The sequence below is a fragment of the Drosophila gunungcola genome (assembly GCF_025200985.1).
Source record: "Drosophila gunungcola strain Sukarami chromosome 2R unlocalized genomic scaffold, Dgunungcola_SK_2 000004F, whole genome shotgun sequence".
Classification (NCBI taxonomy): domain Eukaryota; kingdom Metazoa; phylum Arthropoda; class Insecta; order Diptera; family Drosophilidae; genus Drosophila; species Drosophila gunungcola.
In genome coordinates, this window is record NW_026453167.1 from 1916950 (window position 1) to 1937206 (window position 20257).

Sequence of the window (20257 nt, forward strand, 5' to 3'; positions counted from 1 at the left end):
ACATCTCACAACGCAAAAACGAAGAATTATAAATATATCTTAATGACATATATATTTGGCGCTATGGAGTGGAGAACAATTTTAATGTTGGTAGCGTGTAAGCGCTGGAAATGCGAAATGACAAAAATCTGAGAAACTGAGAAAAATAATAAAAGTGAAAATTCATGTGTACAAAACCAAGATGAAGTGTGTTTTATTCGGGACATCCGTTTCATCCATTCTTCCATTAAAACAATAAACAATTCTTTTTAATTTTCTTTTATTGAGTTCTTTTTTTTTGGGTTGGATTACTTTCCTGTTTTTTTGTTTCAATTTATTTTCATTCATCTCATTACTAAAGTCAATTTCTTGCCATGGCCAATTAGAACTAAGACTTTGTATGGCTTACAATTTGTTTTTTAAGTTTTAGTTTTTCTCGCCCCTGTCACAAACTATTTGAATTGGATAGTTTTTTTTATTTTTCTAGAAGCTAATAAAACGTTTTTATTTAGGAAAAAACAAAATAAGAACGCGTTGTGGTATATTTGTATTATTATTTCGGAAGTGTATTTTATTGATGCACTGCAATTTACAAATCGATTTAGAAATAAAACATAATAAATTCTAGGCATAACATAAGATATTTAATAATTGCACGAAAACGAACCCGAGAACGAACTATATCCTGGCCGTAACCGTAACCCGGCCAATATTACCTGGCCCATATCGATCAAACGAGACGGGAAGCAAAAGCCCAAAGTGGAGGAAGAATTGGTTAATGACCCGATTTCCTACTGACTGGATGGAATGTTCTTACTGTATGTGTCTTGGTTTCTGTGTGTATTTGTGTGTGTGTCTTTGTGTGTATCGGCTTTTTGTGTTTAATTTATCGCATTTAAATATAAATTTCATAATCATGTTTCTCTAATTGCGTTTGTCTCAAAAAACTTCATTCATAGTTTGTTTGTTGTATTTTTTGGAAACTCTTTTCCTGGCTACGCTTAGATTTAGGTTTTAGGCTGCAAATGCTAAGAAATTATGTTTCTGATGTTTATATATAAATATAATTTTTGTTTTCATTAATTTATTATCATTATGATTTTTTTGTAGTTTTCTTGCTTGTATTTTCGCTTTTTCTCATATACATATACATAAATTGAATTTTGTATATCCGAATTTTGTCTCCTGTCGCATATAATTCCGCTCCTTCTGCTTTGTTTTTATATAAATTGAAAACTTAATTGTAAATGTAAAAATGTTAAAACTACATTCAATTATAAATAATGTTGGTTTTTGTCGTCGTATTATTTATATGCAATGTTCGCTCATTACGTAATAATATTTATAATTAATATTAATTAATTAGCATAGTTCACGTTACTTTTATGTAATTTTTAAAGCAATAACAAGCAATTTCTTTTAATTTCATATATCCTCTCTTCTCCAATCATTGCTGAAAATTATAGCTTTTGTTTGTCTTTTCGAAATATCCTTTTTTATATATTTTTGGATGTATATATTTTTGGATGCAAATTGCTTCACATTGTCGATAAATCCGCCCATTAATTCACTCGATCCCCTACTATCTCTTTATGCAAAAAGGTGGTATTCACTTCTACTTTGGGTTTCTCCTTGCGCGTTTAAATTATTTCACAAAATTGTACAATCTCGCAAAAGGAGAAAGATAATTGGAGACAACAACCGACACCTCTCACACCTGACCTATATTTGCATTGCACCTGAATAAATGTGATGATGCCATTTAATTACCCCATTGCGTTAATGTCTATATTTTAATCTGTTAGTTAGCTGATGCTTCTTTTCTCGTAGTTATTTGGATGTGTTGTTGTTGTTGCTGTTGCTGTTGTGGCTTCTGCAGTTTGTTTACTCATTTGTAACATATATAAAAAATATGAATATAACTATTTGCTAAAAACCTCTAAAATGTACGCAATTTTAAAGCATTTAGAAATCGCAAAGAAAAGAAGAACATCGCAGATCCTGCCAGATCATCCCAGCGCATATACAAATTTCCGCAGTTGCTGTCTCCAAGCTTCCACATCGCAAGGACATCTCCCTCGGCACTTAATTACAATTACAATTACAAAAAGGGTATCAAGCGCGCCATCTTCAGCGCGTTCTCCAGGAAGGAGCTCCACAAGTCGTTCAAGCGCTTGGAGCGCGACATCAGGAAGCGCCAAGTGAGCAGCACCGCCACCAGTTTGGTCAGCTGATGCAGATAGTAGAGCCTGGGGAGCAGAAAACAAGTTTTAGAGATTAACAATTGCAGGAATACAAAGGGCGTACACGTAAGAGGTTCATATACCCATTTAAACAATTCTAAATCAGTGTTTTTTGCCATTAATTTTTAAAGCGGACGTAAGACACCAAATTCTAAGTGTGTTACATATTCATTGACTGAAATCTATAATTTTCATATTATAAACCAATTTAAAAATGTTTGAATTAGTATGCTTTAAGTGTATTTAAAGTCGGGCTCTGCTATACTATTATAACTATAATCAAAAATTAATCATTTAATTTTACTATGCTGTTTTTCGCTATTTTTAGTTCGGCTAAATTAAAAAGCCTAATTAATTTAAGAGTTAATTTTAATCAAATATGAACGTATTTATTTTACAATGCCGTTTTTCTCTGTACCTAGTAAATGATCTGCTAGGCTAAGCCGTTCTATTCTATTCTATTATAATAATAATGATTTTATTTTTGAATTATGTTTAAGATACCCTTTTGGTACATAGTATTGTATTTTCCTGGTTGTATTGTTTATATTTCTTACCTGAGCATGCGCTTTCTGCTGGCCGGCAGCGATTCGGGGCGCTGCTTGAAGAGGAACTCCCTGAATCCCAGGACATAGCGCTCCACGTACTTGTCCCAGTTGATGTGGCGCACGTCGAACACGAAGATCTCGCGATCCTTGGGACTCAATGTGTTCAGCAGGGCGTGGACGTTGTCGTCCTTGAAGCGCCATTGGCGTGTGGCGAAGTACTCCAGGCATTCCACAGCTTTGGCAATTTTGTTTTGTACGTTGACAACGCTATAAAAGATACACAAACAAACAAGGGGGCATTAAGTGGAACGCTCTGGGGGAGCGGCCTACTCACAATGGCTTCTTGCCCATGATTCTTGCCACTCCGTCCAGAATGTAGGCCGGCAGAAAGTGTTTGGCTATACAGTTCAGCGTGTTCATGGGGCGGTTCATGCGCAGGTCGCCAGTCGGATACCACAGGCAGCCCTCTGGGAAAATATAATAATTGCCGGGTAATAATTATATGGTAATGTTCATATTAGGCGCCGCTCCTGCTCACCCAGGGGATGCTTGCGCACACTCGTCATGGCGTGTTTGACAAACTCCGACCAGATGATGGGATTGCGCTGGCCGGTGCAACAATTGTAGATGAGTAGGTTGTTGGACTTGCGGGTCGCTGTGCGCCAGGCGGCGGCAATCATCAGGTTAATCACAATATCGACAGGTACCATATCGGCCACATAGTTCTTCTCGCACATCATCGTGCGGAACATGCCCTTGGCCAGCGCCGAAACCAGGCCCGTTGGCCCATTAAAGTTGTCCACCCATCCGGCAAAAGGCTCATTCAGACTGGCAGTCACTGAAAAGTTAACCCAATTTTTAAAAATAAATAAAATTAAATTCTATTATATGGTATAAGCAACTTGATTTAGTTTTAGTTGTTCTCCAAACATTTTTTAGCCAACCAATTTAGTTATCAAATGATTCAAAAACAAAATCTTTAATTCTTAAGACATCTACTTTATATTCATCAAAATTAGTTTTACTTCTTTAACATTTATTTAGTTTACTACATATTAATTTCATTAATCCTATGGAAATTTACTTGATTTGGTTTCCTATCCTATGATTACTTTCATATAGTCAACTCACCAATTGAATTAATAACAAATCTTTAATTCCTTACGCATCTCGTTTTCATTTAACAAAATAAGTTTTAGTTCTTCCAAAATGGCTTAGCTTACTACAAATTTATTTCATAAATCCTATGGATATTTATTTTATTTGGTTTAACACCTCATAGATATTTTTCTTTAACTCACCAATTGATTTAAAAACAAAAACTATATTTCTAAAGGCAGATAAAGTTGTTCTAGTCTTTATTTAGTTTGCTACATATTAATTTCAAAGTCCTATGGGTTGTACGATTTGATTTTCTGTCTTATGATAAAGCCAACTCACCAATCGATGGCCTCACAATGGCAACGGGCAGATTACCAGCCTCCTTAAGTAACATATGCTCCGCTAAGGCCTTTGTAAATGTGTACGTATTAGGACGCTTGCCAATCAGGCGCGGTGTCAGCTAAAATATTAATTTAAATTAATTAACTAACCCCAATAAATACCATATATTTAAATGCCGACCTGATCGAGTATATCCTCCGGAAGCCAGTTGATTAGTGAAATGATATCGTCGGGATTGTAGGGCGGTGCGTAGATAACCTCAGACACATCGGTTCTATCGCAATTGCAATAGGCAGTGGATACATGGATTAGTGCCTGTCAAAGCGTTTAGTGGTTAAAAAATCAAGTCGGATCTCCGATTTCCATAGCGCAAAACACTTACGTCCAGTGACAGCATGCGATGGCAGAGCTCGACGAGACGTTTCGTGCCCAGCATATTGATTGTGACAGACAGTTTGAGCTTCTCGTCGAATTTCACAGTGGCAGCCGAATGAAAGACAACGGAAACATTGCGACACAGTAGGTTCTAAAAGGGCAAAGTCACAATCAATACAAACTTTCATTAAGAACTAAGGTTAGGCAAAACGCACCTGATCTTTTTCTGAAATACCCAATTCCTCGGAAGTTATGTCGCCCGAAATAGGTATGACTTTGCTGAGTTCCTTGGGCTTCTCCTGACGCAGTGATTCGAAGAGCTAAAAGTAAAGTTTAATCAATTAGTAAAGCAAACTCTTTTATAAAATATGGTATACTACTTACCGGTGCATTTAGTAGTTCCGTGAGACGTGCGGACACTTCTTGACCGCGTTTCGGTCGTATCAGTAGATATATATTCCTTATGTCCGGACATGAGCGCAGCAACTTCTCCACCAGCACCTGTAAAACGAAAGAGCGGAAATCGAATTGTAGCTAGTCAATCATTGAATATATAGCCATTAAGCATTTAACGATTATTGTTACACTCTTGACCCACTTCAGTGGTGTCTGCGGTTTGGCCTGACCCGACTTCGACTTCGGCCAGTACGTGATGGTTGGGTTTCGGGACACGCCCCGAAAACGATGTGAGAATTGTACCGGAATTAAGCGACAACAGCCCACCCACAACAGTCAAAAAAGGGGTAGTCGATTCTGGGCTCTGTCGGCTGTTAGGTGAGTGGTTTTGGGTTGTGCGGGGGTGATGGGCGTGCCAGGAGCACAAAATCGATGAACAACACACAACAGCACTGTGAGCTCAGAGTCTGGGCGGCGCCACTGCGATTTCATGTCATAATGACGCAGCTAGGAGCCACCGACATGCAATATGCACAGAGAACAAATATAGAACAGCACACATTTTAAATCTAAGGCGTTATTTAATTGGATAGATATTTTTTGCAAAAATATTTAAGGTAAATATTTTTCATATATATATGTGCTAGAAAAAAAATTTTCATATACAGGGAAAAATGTTGAACACTAAAAACTAAAATCTTGAAATCTAAACTAAATACGTATTTTAAACTTGAAAAAATTATTAAAAATAATTAATTTTTAATAGATTTAATTTTTTAGTGAAAATAACATTTTCTTAAGCGTTATTTTCATTTGATTACATTTTCTAAGAATTTCATATGTTCTAAGAATTTACCAAAAGTCATAATTAAATATTGTTTGCATAGTATATTAAACTGCTTTGATGGACAATTTTTTCCTTATATATGCGTATAAATTTGTTTTCTCTGTGTACATATATTTAACAATGGCTGGCACAGAAATTGGCACAACAGCGGAGGATGTATTTGGAGCAGGGAAACGGGTAGTCGCCTGCACCACTTGAGGAACAATTAAGCGGAACTCGGAGTTGGAGAGGCAGGCAAGCCAAATGCATAGACGCAGTCACAATATACTTGTATTATGAGGCTTTCGCATGGCAGGCGACGATGAGTCAAAAACGTCTAGTGGAGTTAGCACAGCGTAACTTAAGCATTTCGGCTTTAAAATAAAAATCTAGCAAACCAAGCCAAGCACACACGCATATTCTCGACCGTAAACAGCTTACACACAGAGTGCATATAAAATTCAGGGTGGGCAAGCATCGAATCCACCCACCCAACACTCTGTTGCCTGACTATTTGTTTATCAGCACCGCACACAAATATTTGTGCATATTTTATGACCGAGAAACACTTGGAGTTTCAATCGAGCCCAACCAGGCCGGCGGGTTCAATAGTTCAATTCGAAGCCAATAAAGACGCGGCGTATGCGTGTCGTGAATGAAAGTGGCTCGCCGATGGCCCACAAAAATACGCAATGAAAATGGAATAGTGGGGGGTAAAAAGCGGGTTTGAGCATTCATTGGTAAATAATATTGGCCATGAGTGGGCAGTAATTGTTTCATAATTAGAAGGATTTTAGACAAGTTAATAAAGAACCTTATTATTAATAACAGCAAGTAAGTTGGAACATATTAAAAAAAATGCATATAATTTTTATTTATGGTTTTACCTCTGCACTATTAACATATTAAGATTATCTGTTATATGGGCATCCTAAATCGTAGAAGTGATTACTTTTAATCATGAAAATGTAGTCGTGTTATCACGAAGGTCATTTACAAATTAAATTGAATTAAACTTCAAGTGTTTATCTGTCATTAAAATTTACTGAAAAAGCTTTACTCTTTAAAGAACAAAAATTTTAATATAGAATAATGTAAGTGTTTTTTAGTCTTGTGTTGATAAGAAATTTGAATTATTCAAGTTTTAACATCTAAATATGATAAGTTAACAATTCAAAAAATTTACAATTATTTTCTATTCCACTGACATATTTTTCGTTTTAATTTTCATCCATTGTGGTTTTTAGTTATTTTTAAAATGGAAATATTTTTTTTTTTTTTGACTGTTTTTGAAATTTAAATTTACGCCTTATTAAAATTAAATTTAAAACGCATTTAAAATCAAAATGACCCTTTCCAGAAATAAAGTTTTTAACATTAATTCAAATATTTTAATATTAAATCATGCAATTTAATATGCCTTGTATTTAATGTAACCATTTTATATTTACTTTCAATATGAAATAAAAAAGGTTAAATTAAAAAGCAAGCTATTTTTTTAAGAACTCAATTTTGTTATTAGTGTGGATTTTTAAAATTGAACTCTGAACTCTTTAATGAACAACGATTTTGTGCATCGAACTCTGATATATCTTTGCGAGGGGTTTTATTATAAAAAAAAAGTAAGTATCGTCTTAAATGGTCTTAATCCTTAAAGATGCTTTTACAGGAGGCCCCGACTTGTTATAATTTTGCAATCAACGAACTCACCTTTCCCATGAAGCCAGTGCCGCCTGTGATGAAGACGCTGCGACCCGCGTAGAACTGGCCGATGGGCACGTAGCTGGAGTCGTCCGCCCGGAACCGCTCGTACGGCATCTGGAGGCCATTGCTGCTCGGCGGCAGGGGCAGGGCCGTGGAGGGTGGTCCCGGTCCCACTGCCGCTGAGGCTGCGGAGGAGGTGGCTCCGCCGGAGCCCGCGCCGGTTCCAGCCGCACTCGAACTGCCGTAGCCGGAGGAGGAGGAGTTGACGGCCGCGCTGGCGGCATGGGTTAGCCCGTTGGTGCGGGCCAAGGTGCCGTTGAGCAGCTTGGCATCGTGACTATTTGCGGGCTGGGGGAGCGACTGTTTGAGGCTGCTGTTTGTGGCTGCTTCCGTTTCCGTTTTGTTGTTGGCTGCCGCGTGTGACATGTTCGATTGTTTGTTGCCTGGCTTGTATTTTTTTTGTTTTGTTTTGTTTTTGTTTGTGTGCTTTTTTATATATCCTGCGGTTCGGGCCCTGTGCTTAATTTAAAGTAGGAAGCAATTCTTTGTCATTTGCAGTGTGCGCTCGAGTTGCCAAGGGATGTTTTCCCTTAAAATCCTTTCGGTTTGGAAGTAATTTTCTCTGATTTTCCTTATTTGGAAGCTGCTGAATACTGCATATAAATTTATGCAATTAAGTCCTTCGAAAAGCTAGTTGAAATTCCTTCTGTCGCCGATGAACGTCTGTCCATGTTTCCATGAGTCGCTTATCCTGGAGGTTGCTTTGGGTTTTGTACAAAAAGAGTTCAGCAGGAGAGTGGTTAGTCGTCCTCAGGTGTATCCTGTGGGTTGGGTGGGGTGAACAAGACCGATTTACGACAAATTCCAGGCTTGAGTGCACTGCTGAACTGAAAGACAAATCAGAAAACATTATTAAGTACGGCGGGAAAACGTCATATTTGGAACTGAGAAAAGTATTCGTTTTTATTGCTTAATAATATTCGAAAACGACTTTTTTTGGGCCAGGTGTTATTTATCAAAAGTTGAGAAATACCTAGGGCTATGTATAAAAACAAAATTTAAAAAAGACGTAAGCGCCGTTTTAAGTTAAGCAAGAAACTTATCATATTTTAAATGGATTTCTTTTACTTCTTAACACTTTACTTTTTAAGTTATTCCACTCTTTAATTTCTTATACACTTATGTATTCAACTATGATTCTGAGTATAATTTTAAACTATTATTGATTTTGTGTTATCCTATTCCGCACTTGCAATCCCTAAATCATTAACCCTCATCATTTCCTTTTACCCTCTCCATGCCACACAATTAGCTATGAACAACGAATTTATGTCAAAGCAAAATACCCCACCAAACCCAAATCAAAGTCCTAGCCAATATCCTTCGGCCCTTGCATCCATGCATCCATCCATCCATCCTTCCACCTATCCATCCACCTCTATCTATTTATATATCCATCTATCTTTCCATCAAAACGTCATTTATCCTTGGGACCGGGCTAAAATTAGCAATCATTTTGAGCCGCAGCTGATTGGCAACCCAAATCTAAGCTATGACGTCTAAGAGCTTGGCAATCGGCCATCACGGAAAAGGATATGCAAATGACGTCGGAGGATGATTTACTATGTACTATGTGCGCGAACAATCCACTTCACTCCACTTAGATCTTGGGAAATGGTTTTCGACCGGCCGCAAACGAATTTAATGCACAATAGGGCTAAGTATGCGGAATCCGCTTAATGCTTAAATCGGCTTACAAGGCGAGAACTTAAAGAGCCGTCGAAACGAAAACGAACCGAACTGGGGGAGACGATACTGTCGATAGCAGTGACAGTTGGCGAATGCTCACTATACGTCTGGGAACACTTCATTCTATATTAAACGATTTTTACATGAGCCGAGTGGAGCTGCGTTTGCGTTTAGCTGCGCTGAGCCGAGAGATTCTATTGCTGAATGGCGACCCGCATGATCAAGTGCCACTTAAGAGTATTTCACACGTCATAATATCTTCGCAGGTCAAAAGTGGCCCTGCGTGATTGCATAAGGTTGGCGGTAGTAGTCCGCACACGATCCATTACCACAAGGAAAGATTTATCGAGACTTCGGGGTTGGGTGGGTGTTTATTACAGTCAGTCTTGGAGGGGTGGTGTCCGGGAAATACTGCTCAATCCAAATCGGTGTCGGTAGGTAGTTAATGGGGGGGCTAGCTCACTTAGCCAGTCCAAACAAACGATTCGGTTCTACCGACGTAGTTCCTGACTCTGTAGGGTTGTAAAAAATCCCTAATGAATTTGTCAACAAGCGTTGGTAACAAGTGAAACAACAGGGCTGACTGGCTAAAAGGAAAATTATCAGATAAACAACAAACCGTATTTGTTTCGCAGCGAAGTTCGCTTCCCATCAAGACCCCCGTTATTTGGTTATCTGGCAAGGGTTTGACCTTCGAACCCCCCACACAATGCATCAGAAAGTAGCCCCCCATCTCATCTGCCATGTAATTCGGCTTGCTAATTGAATTTCAAATTTATTGTTGACCAAATATTGATCGTAACCAGGAAACTGGTGTGTGTGTGTGTGTGTGTGTGTGTGTGTGTGTGTGTCTATCTATCTATCTATCTATCTATCTGGCTAGATTTATTGGTAGTTAGATATACTAATGGGGTCTGACGTCAAGCTCGCATGATGATCATGATGATGATATGTTGGCTTAAAGCGTGGCTTCTCTAAAACGAATTTTTGGGGGTTCGAACTGCTGCCCATGACTTTCACTTTTTATTTTTCGAATCTTTTGTAGGTCTTTGGTTTTGTTTTTTCTTCTTTTTTAAATATCTAAATTCCGCAATATTTTTTCCCCGCGTATGTATTTAAATTGTTTTTGTTGTTGTTTGTTTTTGTTTTATGTTCAACTTTCGTTTTCAATTTTTTAGTTTGTACAAAAATCTACCGCCTCAGATGGCTGGAACTATTTTAGTGGTCATTTGCATTTGAGGGTTTTTTTCGCTGACTTGGCGAAAAAAAAAATTTCGTCGCTCTATTCGCTGTTTGACTATGCGGCCAAGAAATGTGTTAAGAAATTGGCACATTGGTTGTTTGCCTTTTGGCCGGGCATCATCATCATCTTGTGTGGCGATGTTATCAAATCGCAGAGGGCTATATCCGCTGAACTAGTTGAGTGGTTGGAGCCGTCGCAGCTCTATAATTAAAGTTTAAACAACTTTAAAACGCGGCAATCAGAGCGGCCTCATCACGTAACTGTAAATTTATCAATGAAGCCTCGAGACGCTGCGGCCTGGCCAACTTTGTTGACTGGTTCCGCTCCTCATTCTAAAGTGAAATTTCTTGAAATTCAACTTTTTCTCGCCCTCTCTTTTCAGCGCCGTGGGTTTTTCTCTCATTTCTTTCCTGGTGTCTTGGTCTTGTCTTACCCACCAACTGCATCGCATCGAAAATTTGCGCGCCAGCGACAAGAGGCAAATGAACCGACCATCGGACCATCGCTTTGGCCCAGCTACGCCCCTCCGCGCCATGCCTCCCGCCACTCGCCCACCGCCGCCGCCCCACGGAGCGTGTTAACCAAACATGAAGACCGAAATGTATCTGCGTGTGTGCTGTTAAACGGTAAACATTCAACATTCAACCTGCCTTGACAAGGTAGTTACACACCAGTCTTTGCTGCCCGTGTATTGTCTGACCCATTTCCTATAATCGTGCCGCATTATCATCATCAGCAAGCTCGTCATCGTCATCAGCATCGACTTGCCGGACATTTGGAAGCGACCGCTTCACATAATTTACTTAAACCCTAAGGGATGGGTGTCTATTCCAAAGGATTTGAAAAAAAGTAGACTAGTTGTTTTTTAATGTCTTTCTAAAATTAGCATAAAAGTTCTGAATGGTAAACACTGAATAAAGAGTTCAATACATTTATTAGTTTAACATGTATTCATATAACACATTTTTTGCAAATTATATTATAAGTTCAATATAACATCTCGCATATGAAGTCGAAGTAAATAACAATATTTTTCTTAATCCCAGGGAAATTTATTACGAAAAGAAAAAAAAACCATTAAATTGATTTAAATATAGAATCTTATTTTTCTGTAAACAACTATTTCTTCTTCTTCAGCACTCGGGTTATAAATATCGCCCCCTTCTGTTTAAAGATTAGCAACTTGTTAAGCCTTTTAACTCATTACATGTGCAAACAAGTGCTACTTGACTTGAAGGCCTCTTATCGATTAACCACCTCACACTAAATACATCTGAAAAATTGTTTAAGTCCCCATACATTGGAACTTCCTCAAGGGTATGCCTTGATTCGACCACAACCACTGTCTTATTTTTCTCCCATAACTGAAGACCCGTCTTTAGCTGCGTTTCTTCTTTGAGCTTTTCTACACTGTCTTCTCTTTTCGGGCCCTGCTGTTTCCTCATTTGGAGCTTGTTGCTTTCGGATTACGAGTCTTTAGCACTCAGGGCTTCGACATATACATATGTGTATACACTTACAGCCAGCCGCGTCGAATGCTTCCGCATGCACACCCTGGACTACAGTATGGCCACAAGATATTGCCGTGCGATTCTGAGGCGTCTTTCGGGGTCCCTTGGCGGCCGTGTCAACCTGTTTGTTTTGGCAATTTGGAAGCGCGTTTCGTTTTCGGATCGGTTTCTTTCGTCTCGGACCGCATCGAATCGAACTGAATTGAACACAAACGAAAGTTCAAATATGCATTTTCACTTTTCAACAATGGGAGGCCTCTCATTATGTAAACCCGTAGACCTCGAGCCACGGCGGATGTGTGGACCATGTGGATCCATGTGTGATGTGGTGCGCATAATGGGTCTGTGCCCTCTATTCTATTGAACCTTTAAGTGAGGCTCTGGAATTGCCGTCCGTTGTGTTGTGTCCGTTCGTGAACTGACTGTCCACGAGTTGGTTGTCAGTTGCTAGTATCCACTGGCCAGTGGTCGACTATGTCTGCTCTTATGGTTATCGTAAGCTATCTATGCTTTGTGTGTAATTGAATAAATCTGTAGGGGGTTGGATAGAATGGATCTCGGATCTGGATCTGTCTCACTCCCACTGCCCATAATTCGTGTGCCTTGATTAACAAACAAAAGCGATCTCGCAGTTTACAGCATAAAAGTTAAATTTAACTGTGTATAATGGGGGCGGCTTCTGCGCCCCCGCCCCACACCTGCCGTTCCCCCATTTGGAGGTAGTCAGCAGATTAGCTACCCAATTTAAAAGCTCAGCTGAGTCGAGTTAAGCCTCTGTCCCGCTCGCACCCACACGCGCTTGCTGGATATTAAATAATTCACAATTATAATATAGAGTCTATCTTATTTTTAGGCTGGTCACATGAGCTAAGACCAAATGTCTACGGGCTCAATTAAAACATTCTTTTATCCTCGGCTGCAATTAAAATTTGTCTCAGTTGGCCAATTTGAATAATCAAAAACAATTTCGACTTTGCAATTATAACTTGAAGATTTATAGACGACTAGACCTTATGAAAAGCCTCCGTTTTCTGTGAAACAGGGTTCATTCACGGTGGACTTATCAAGATTTCGCGAGTTCAAGTTAAGGTCTCGAATTGCATTTTAAATTAAGTGGTAGCTAAGTAGGTAATCAAAAGTGCAATTAGAAGGTTGAGACTAAACTTTATAAGCAAACAAGAAGGAAAGCAAACATTGGCCAACCGAAGTTTAAATACACTTGCAGTTAAAACAAAAACGTAATATTTTATAAAACGACTGTATATAGTTTTATAGGCGTAATGTTTATGTCGACTTTTCTAGTCTTTTTTTAATCTTTCCTTTAAGTTTTTATAAAACTTAGATCGAATTTTTGGATACATAGCACCGAAACTATAGATGGACTTAGCTAAATCAATCCGTCTAGTGGTGGCGATCAAGAACAAGATATATTGTATATATTTTTTCTTCACTGAAATCCAAAATTATAATACCCTCTGTAAGGGTATAATGAGGATGTTAGAACTAGATCTTAAGAGAAAATTTGTAGGTTGATGGCAAATATAAACCAGCTTAGGTAACTTTTTAAGTAACTTGGAATAGTTTCTAAGATCTGACAGCGACTGGCTTTATTTACTGCTTACGAAATCAGGAAATCTTAAGTGTAGGGCTAACCAAATATTCCGGCTAAAACAACAGTCGGTTATTCCCAGGCTTTGTTTACAGTTGCCAAGTTTACAAAGAAATACTACGCTGCAATTAATGAAGTCGTCAAAATCGAGGAAGCGTATATTTAGGACTTCTTATTTACTAAAGAAACCTCGCCTTTAGCTTTACGTCATAGAGCTGCGAAAGTGTGTGCCCAATAAACAATCGATCTGAATGCCAAGTGGCTTGCTTTATGGCTCAGTAACCCATTTTGAGTAGGACCATTAGCCCCCTGGCCAAGTAGAATGAATCTAGCCCAGAGTTTGCGAAAGTGAAAAAGAAATTCAACGGGTCGCTCAGGTAAGCCAGGCACGTAATCAATAGAAATATGTCGCCTTCTCGAACTCGCAGATACCGCTGTCGATACTGAAAAACCGATCCTATATACCATACAGCCGTATTGACTGTGGCAATAATTTTGGCTGAGCTCAGCGCTGGCCGTCGATGCATTTGCGCATGCGTCCACTCATTTCATTTCACTTCATTCCACTCCCAGCCAAAAATGTGGGTCAAGTCAATGTGGGTTCGCAATTATGACACATTGTCCGCGTCCGAGAAACAGATATTTACCCCACAAAAGCTGAAATCGGTGTAATGATATTTGTAAATGTAAAAATTAAATAAACAATCGACCGACCGACCGCTGTCTCACTCTTTTTACTACACCGTTTTGGAGGGTTTTCGGCTATTTGGTTTTTTTCGGTTTTTGGTTTTTCTTTTTTTGCAATTCGAGATGTAGTATCTTTGTGCCTGCAAGTATGTGTGTGGCCATGATCCATGTTTATTTATTATGCTCCATCGTCTTTTTGCTGTCGTTATCGTTTTCATTTTCGTTTTCGTTGTCGCTAGTCGTTGTCTCGTCTGTGTGCAAATTTTATTTGTAAATATGCAATGATTAATATTACAAATACACCACAACAAAAATTTCGAAAATATTTGTTGCCTTTTAAAACTTTCTCGCAGCAGCAACCTGAATGTTAATACAGTCAAACTTCTATAAATTGAACGCCCACGTGACTCGAACTTGAACAAATTGTACAGTTAATTAAAACGAACGATACCTTATTTTATATCTCTACAGAACAATATTCTTTTAAAAATTGTTCACATTTTGAAAAGAATGTCATCAATTAGTTGACACAAAGGTTTTATGAGATTCAAAAGCTACCTTAAAAATAGTTGTTGGGCGCCAAAATAAAATGAGGTCAAATAAGGTCAAAGCATAGTCAGATATATTTTCAAAATTATTTGCAATGACTCAATCTCGATTTGATGTAATCGAAACTCTACTGTAAATGGACTCAAAGGCTGTGGGTCAAATATTAGCTAAAAATGAAATTGCATAATCCGACGAAAAAAGAAACGGCTCAAATATTAGTGGGCCAGGCCTGGCTTGCACTTACTTGTCAGACAAACTTATAGCCGACGCTATTGGCTTTTATAGAAGACGCTGAAGATGCTGCGGCAATCGTGTTTGCATTGACTTGATTTGATTTTTCCCACTTGGTTTTTCCGAGAAACCCCGAATTTAGGTCATTGACATTGGAGCTTGCGAATTCGTTTGTTATGGTCTCGAGTTATATCGGAACTTAAGCACAACCCCCGTAGGGTTTTAGAGGTCGTTCGCTTGGAAAAAAACTGAGTACGACAGAACGGAAAACTATATTCGTAGACGATACTTTATTTCGTTGTTGACACTACAGGCAAGGCCAGATACGATGATACCGATACCAATGCCCACTTCTGACACACTAAAAAACTCCAGACCGAAATTCTGCTTCTTCCCAAGAAATTTCTCCAAATATTTTCACTTTTGCGGCAGAGTGCGAGAGAGAGCGGGGAGAGTAAAGACGAGGATTGACCGTTGCGCAGTCGCAAAGAAATCTAACGACTGAGAGAGACAGAGCGCGTGAGAGAGTGATAGAGAGCCGCCGCGGGAGAGAGTTGACCGTTCTTTGCTCGCTTTCTTAACTTTTTTAACTGCTTTTCTTTACCATCTGCCACATATATGTATATATGTGTAAATGCGTGATCTTTTAGCGACGCGTCCGCTTCGTCGGCCGTTTCGAACTGAACTAAACTTGGCCCTCGAAGAAGTGAAAGATTTAAGCTGCGCTGCCAAGAAAGGCGCACAAAAGAAAGCAGCGCGAAGAGTGAGCGGCGGACACGTAGATTTCGGATGCGAGATTTGAGATTTCATATTTGAGATCCCGAAGAGAAAGAAAGAGCGCCGGCAACGACGTCCACTGACACAGCGGCAGAAGCAGCATGCAACAAGCTTTAATTGAAAAAGCCGCAAAAGAACGGTGTGAGTGGAAAACAAGTCGTGGAAAACGGAAAACGGAATGGGGAGGAGCGGCAGAGAAATGGAAGAAATTGGATATGTGGTCAGGCACTGACATTGACCACTCACGTCGACGGCGGCAGCGACGTCGGCAGAGCCAAAAGAGGTCAAAGTACACACATAAGCTTCAGCGGTATCAGGTATCTCCCGCTGCCTTCGTGTGCGTGTGCATGCATAATCTTGCACTTGCCTCCAGGTTACAGTTAACAAAAAAAAAGGAACACAAATTGACCAAAAAAACTTTCGTGTCTAATTGAAAGGCAAGTCACACTTGCGGTTAGGAAAAGGGTAAGCGGAGAGGTGATTAATTCACCACAGTTAACTGAAAGAACTAATTGACAACACTGGAAAAAATAAGTAAGCTCTTGGTCTTTTTTAAAATTATAAACTAAATTGGTGGTTATAATGAATAATTTTACTTAGAAATTCTTAACTTGACATCACGGCCTATACATTTTTAATATAAATATTCCAAGACCGATTTAAATACTATTAATTTGTAATAATCATCTTTTTACATAAATTTATTGTTAATTCAGCAAATTTTTATAAGAATCAGAAATCTATAAAAAATTAAAGTTAATAAAGTTTGGGATAATTTTCCACTGACAAATATATGTAATAATCGTTGTCATAATCAAAAAGTTCAGGCTCAAAGGGAGTAATAGCCTATTACGTTTATTAATACTTAAAGCTGGTAATTAGGAATACCTATTAAATATAGGTATTTATTTTCAAGTCGAACTAAATTTTAATTTGATTAACATAGCATAGAACTCAATATTTACTTTCTTAAGCTATTTCCAATCGACAGCAGTACTATAGTCACTATAGCCACTTTAATACATAATCAACAGTAAATACTTGGAAATGGAAATTTAAGAGCGCCCGTACAAATAAACAAGCTAAAAAATAGCAAAGGCATGATAACAAACTAAATTAAGTTCGATTATAAGCAATATTATTGAATCGAATACTTTATAACAACTTATTTACAAATTTTTTAAATGTAAAATTTATGTGTCTTTAATAATTTCTTTCGTATTTCAATAAGGGGCACTTGTCAATTCCAATTTTTTGTTGGTAGGTGTGTGGGTGTGTTTCGTAGATTTCCTGCCACGTGCCCCCAAATCCCTCTAATGGCGCTGGTCAATATTTGAGTTTTTAATTGATTTTGCATATACCAATTCTCACATTGTGCGAGTTATGTTCAAGCTCCCTCCCAAAATATGCTTTCCGTTGGCATAAACTGTTGGCCAAATCGAAGAGCCAGCGAAGCGTGGGTAAATCAACCTAGTTCATCTCCCTACTTTTTCTCGAAGTGCAAAAACTACAACTACCACAAAGCTGACGCAAAAGTTTCTGACCAAACCACAGAATTAGTTTAGTGTAGAGGAGGGAAATGGCTGGGAGTCGAAGAGGCTGAGCGAGAAACGACCCATTTGCCTACTTTTGGGCTGAGCAAATAAATTCTCATTTGACCGGAAATAGGGCATTAAACAAAAGTTTATTTTCTCAATGGAATGGAATACTCAATAAAGGGGGAGGAAATGTGGGATTTCTGCAACTTTACTTATAGAAAATTTAAAATATAAATATATGGTCGAGGAGAGTTCACAAAACTCCGTTGATGTAAGTTTTTCAATATGCTATAAGTTATTAAAATAACATTTAAGTTAGTTTTACTTTTTAGTGTGGTCTATACTAGTAATATTGTATACAATCGATTAATTATGAATCGCAAATAATTTCCTGTACAGGGAGAAGATGTAAAGAATTTAAATTGAATCACACTAATATTTTTAATTCAAGAAGTGTCATTTTTAGAAAATTTGGGAATTATTTGAAGATAAATCCAGGAAAGGACGTATATAATTCTATAAGCAGCATTATCAGCTGAGCAGGACTTCCAGCATAGTCACTCAAGTGTCACACTTTGGAGGCTTAATATATGCATCCCCACAGCCACCCTCGCCTCTTGCTTTGTTCATATTTATTTTTTTTAATTACACAAAGTTACGGCATTAGATGGCGCCCTGTTGACAGGACCTGCTCGTACTCGTCCACGTCCTCGTCCTTTTCGTTTTTCTATTTTCTCGGCTGTGAAATGGCAAACACTCACACACATGGTCACAGGGGGTGGGGCTGGGGTCGGGTGCGGGAAAAATTGAGGGGGTGGACGGGGTGTGAGATAGACAACAAAACGGGGAAAATGACATAATGCACTTGAAATGTTATCGCCTCGCTGTCGAGTGCAACAATATACTCGCTCACTCACTCACACACACACACACACACACGCACGCACACACACACACACACACACACACACACACACACACACGCACACACACACACACACTAGTCGAAAAAGTTGCGATTAAATCGAAATTATTTATGAGACCAATTAATGGCCAGGCTCTCAGAAGCTCCATTCATCTTGGAGCATACTTTCGGGCTGAGCACCTCCGACCACCCCTTCTGAATTTTCCTAAAAGTTTTCCGGGCGCGCTGCCACTACTCACACATCGTTTTTTTATGCAATATCAGCTCAGTCCTCAGCTGCTGTTTGAGAAACTTTTCCTGCACTTTTCACGCTTTTTCGGAAACATCTTCACCGCTTAGAGAAACATGGAAATATTATATGAATTTTTGTGAAATTTTTTTTGGATATTTTAGGGGAAACTTTCTGGGGAGAACTCGCGTCGACCGCCTTGAAAATCAATTGGAAAATGCCTGTTTCATTTTTCCTCCCAAGCTCCGCAAGATTATTTCACGCGCCTGCTCTCATTTCGAGAGAGATACTTGGAGAAATCCCAAGAGAAGAGGTGTCCTGGAGAGAAGAGAGACTCGCTCTTTGGCTACAATTTTCTGCTACTATTTCCTTGGGCGTCTGCCGGCTTTTCCGGGGGTGTCTAGCTGCTTATATAATGCCCAACCAGCTGACTCAACGGCTCCATTAATTTTCAGATAAGATAAGTTCTTATCGGCGGGGTTTATCAGTTTAACATTACTTTTATAGATAAAGGATTTAATTGAGTCTTTTTTTGTGAAAATTCATAACATTATTTAGCATAATTTCAGGCTGATTTCCTCTTTTCGCCCTTCAAGACACAGCAACACTGATTTTCGCTGCTCTTTGCTGGCTTTCTCTTTTTCTCTCGTTTGCGTAAAGCTCGTCTTCTCTTTGGCGGAAACGCCAAACGGAAATGTCAGATTTTCTGCTAAATTTTTTACAACCGTCGACGCCAAAAAGCAGCGACACATTCTCCGGATGAGATAATAAACCCAGCGACATACATTTTTTTGTAGGGAGCGAAGGGGAAACCAAAAACAGGGGCTGCTGCTAGAAGGGGTCTAAAAATAAATGGCAAGCCAAAAAAAAAAAACAGGCCACAAAATGTGTTCAAACTAGGCCAAAAAAAATGCTAAAAATAAAGGAAGTCAAAAGGAAACGGATAGAGTGGGGGGATTTTTAGGGGTCTGGGAGAAGACCCCTGATTTTTTTTAGGGCGTGTACGTACCGGCTCCAAAACGAAAGTGAGGTTAGAAACGTGTGCGGATGCTGCGGTGATTTGAACTGAACTGGGTTTCCGGAAGATGGGTACTTTCCTAATTTCTGGCCTTATTAACTTGCTTGCTATTTGGCATCACACTCACTCACACACGTAACCAGGCATTTCGCGTCGCGTTTGTTTCCTTTTTTACTATTATTTTTTTTAACAGCCTTATTTTTTGGGGGAAATGTACCGTTGTCTGCGACGGAGAGAAGAGAGCAGCACTGCTCGAAATGCGAAAAGTGACTGAAGCAGGAAGAAGAAGCTTCTGGCGAACCGGGCCGCCTGCAATTCTCACCATTAACACACATAGAGAGCGACTCTCTCCCTGCTTTCTCCTTTCCCTGTCTCCACCCTCTCCCTGCCGTAGTCGCTCTCCCGTTTTTTTTTCTTTTCGGTGGTGAGTTAACGGAAACACACACTCTCTCGCAATCTGGGGGCTGATATTGCTATGATTTTCCCACCACCTTGGCCGTTTTTCCTATTGAATGAAATCCACTGCGGTCTAGTTCTTCCTCCTTTGGGCTCCTCTTCTTCTTTCCGCCCGCTCTGCGCCTGCGTTGGCCAACTTTTAGTAGCAGATTATTGCGCAGAAAACACGGAAACTGATTTTTGGCACTGCGTTAAATGCCGCAAAGGAACGAAAACCAAGC

The 20257-nt window shown here is 39.1% G+C and overlaps 1 protein-coding gene across 7 annotated transcripts; it reads right to left on the reverse strand.

Annotated features, from left to right (window-relative positions):
* Positions 1-242: 242 nt before the first annotated feature.
* Positions 243-19926, reverse strand: LOC128253949 (putative fatty acyl-CoA reductase CG5065). Of its 7 annotated transcripts, none has more exons than XM_052982671.1 (11): positions 19572-19926; positions 7521-8401; positions 4973-5089; positions 4804-4908; positions 4596-4739; positions 4394-4528; positions 4211-4331; positions 3309-3608; positions 3105-3237; positions 2780-3037; positions 243-2228 (listed from the first exon to the last, which is right to left on the reverse strand). In XM_052982671.1, the coding sequence occupies exons 2-11, from the start codon at positions 7938-7940 to the stop codon at positions 2081-2083; spliced, it is 1881 nt and encodes a 626-aa protein (XP_052838631.1). In that variant the 5' UTR covers positions 7941-8401; positions 19572-19926; the 3' UTR covers positions 243-2080. The 7 variants fall into 7 exon arrangements, with proteins under 7 accessions (XP_052838631.1, XP_052838633.1, XP_052838630.1 ...); XM_052982673.1 differs by lacking the exon at positions 19572-19926 and adding an exon at positions 18573-18770; XM_052982670.1 differs by lacking the exon at positions 19572-19926 and adding an exon at positions 15107-15788.
* Positions 19927-20257: the final 331 nt, after the last annotated feature.

What these genes read in the sequence shown, in the direction of transcription:
- LOC128253949 (XM_052982671.1), bottom strand. Translation starts at nt 7,940, where the DNA reads ATGTCACACGCGGCAGCCAACAACAAAACGGAAACGGAAGCAGCCACA. An exon ending in CGGAACTACTAAATGCACCG is followed by an intron (nt 4,909 to 4,972) that starts GTAAGTAGTATA and finishes CTTTACTTTTAG; the next exon opens with CTCTTCGAATCACTGCGTCA. An exon ending in TGTGCGCAAGCATCCCCTGG is followed by an intron (nt 3,238 to 3,308) that starts GTGAGCAGGAGC and finishes ATATTTTCCCAG; the next exon opens with AGGGCTGCCTGTGGTATCCG.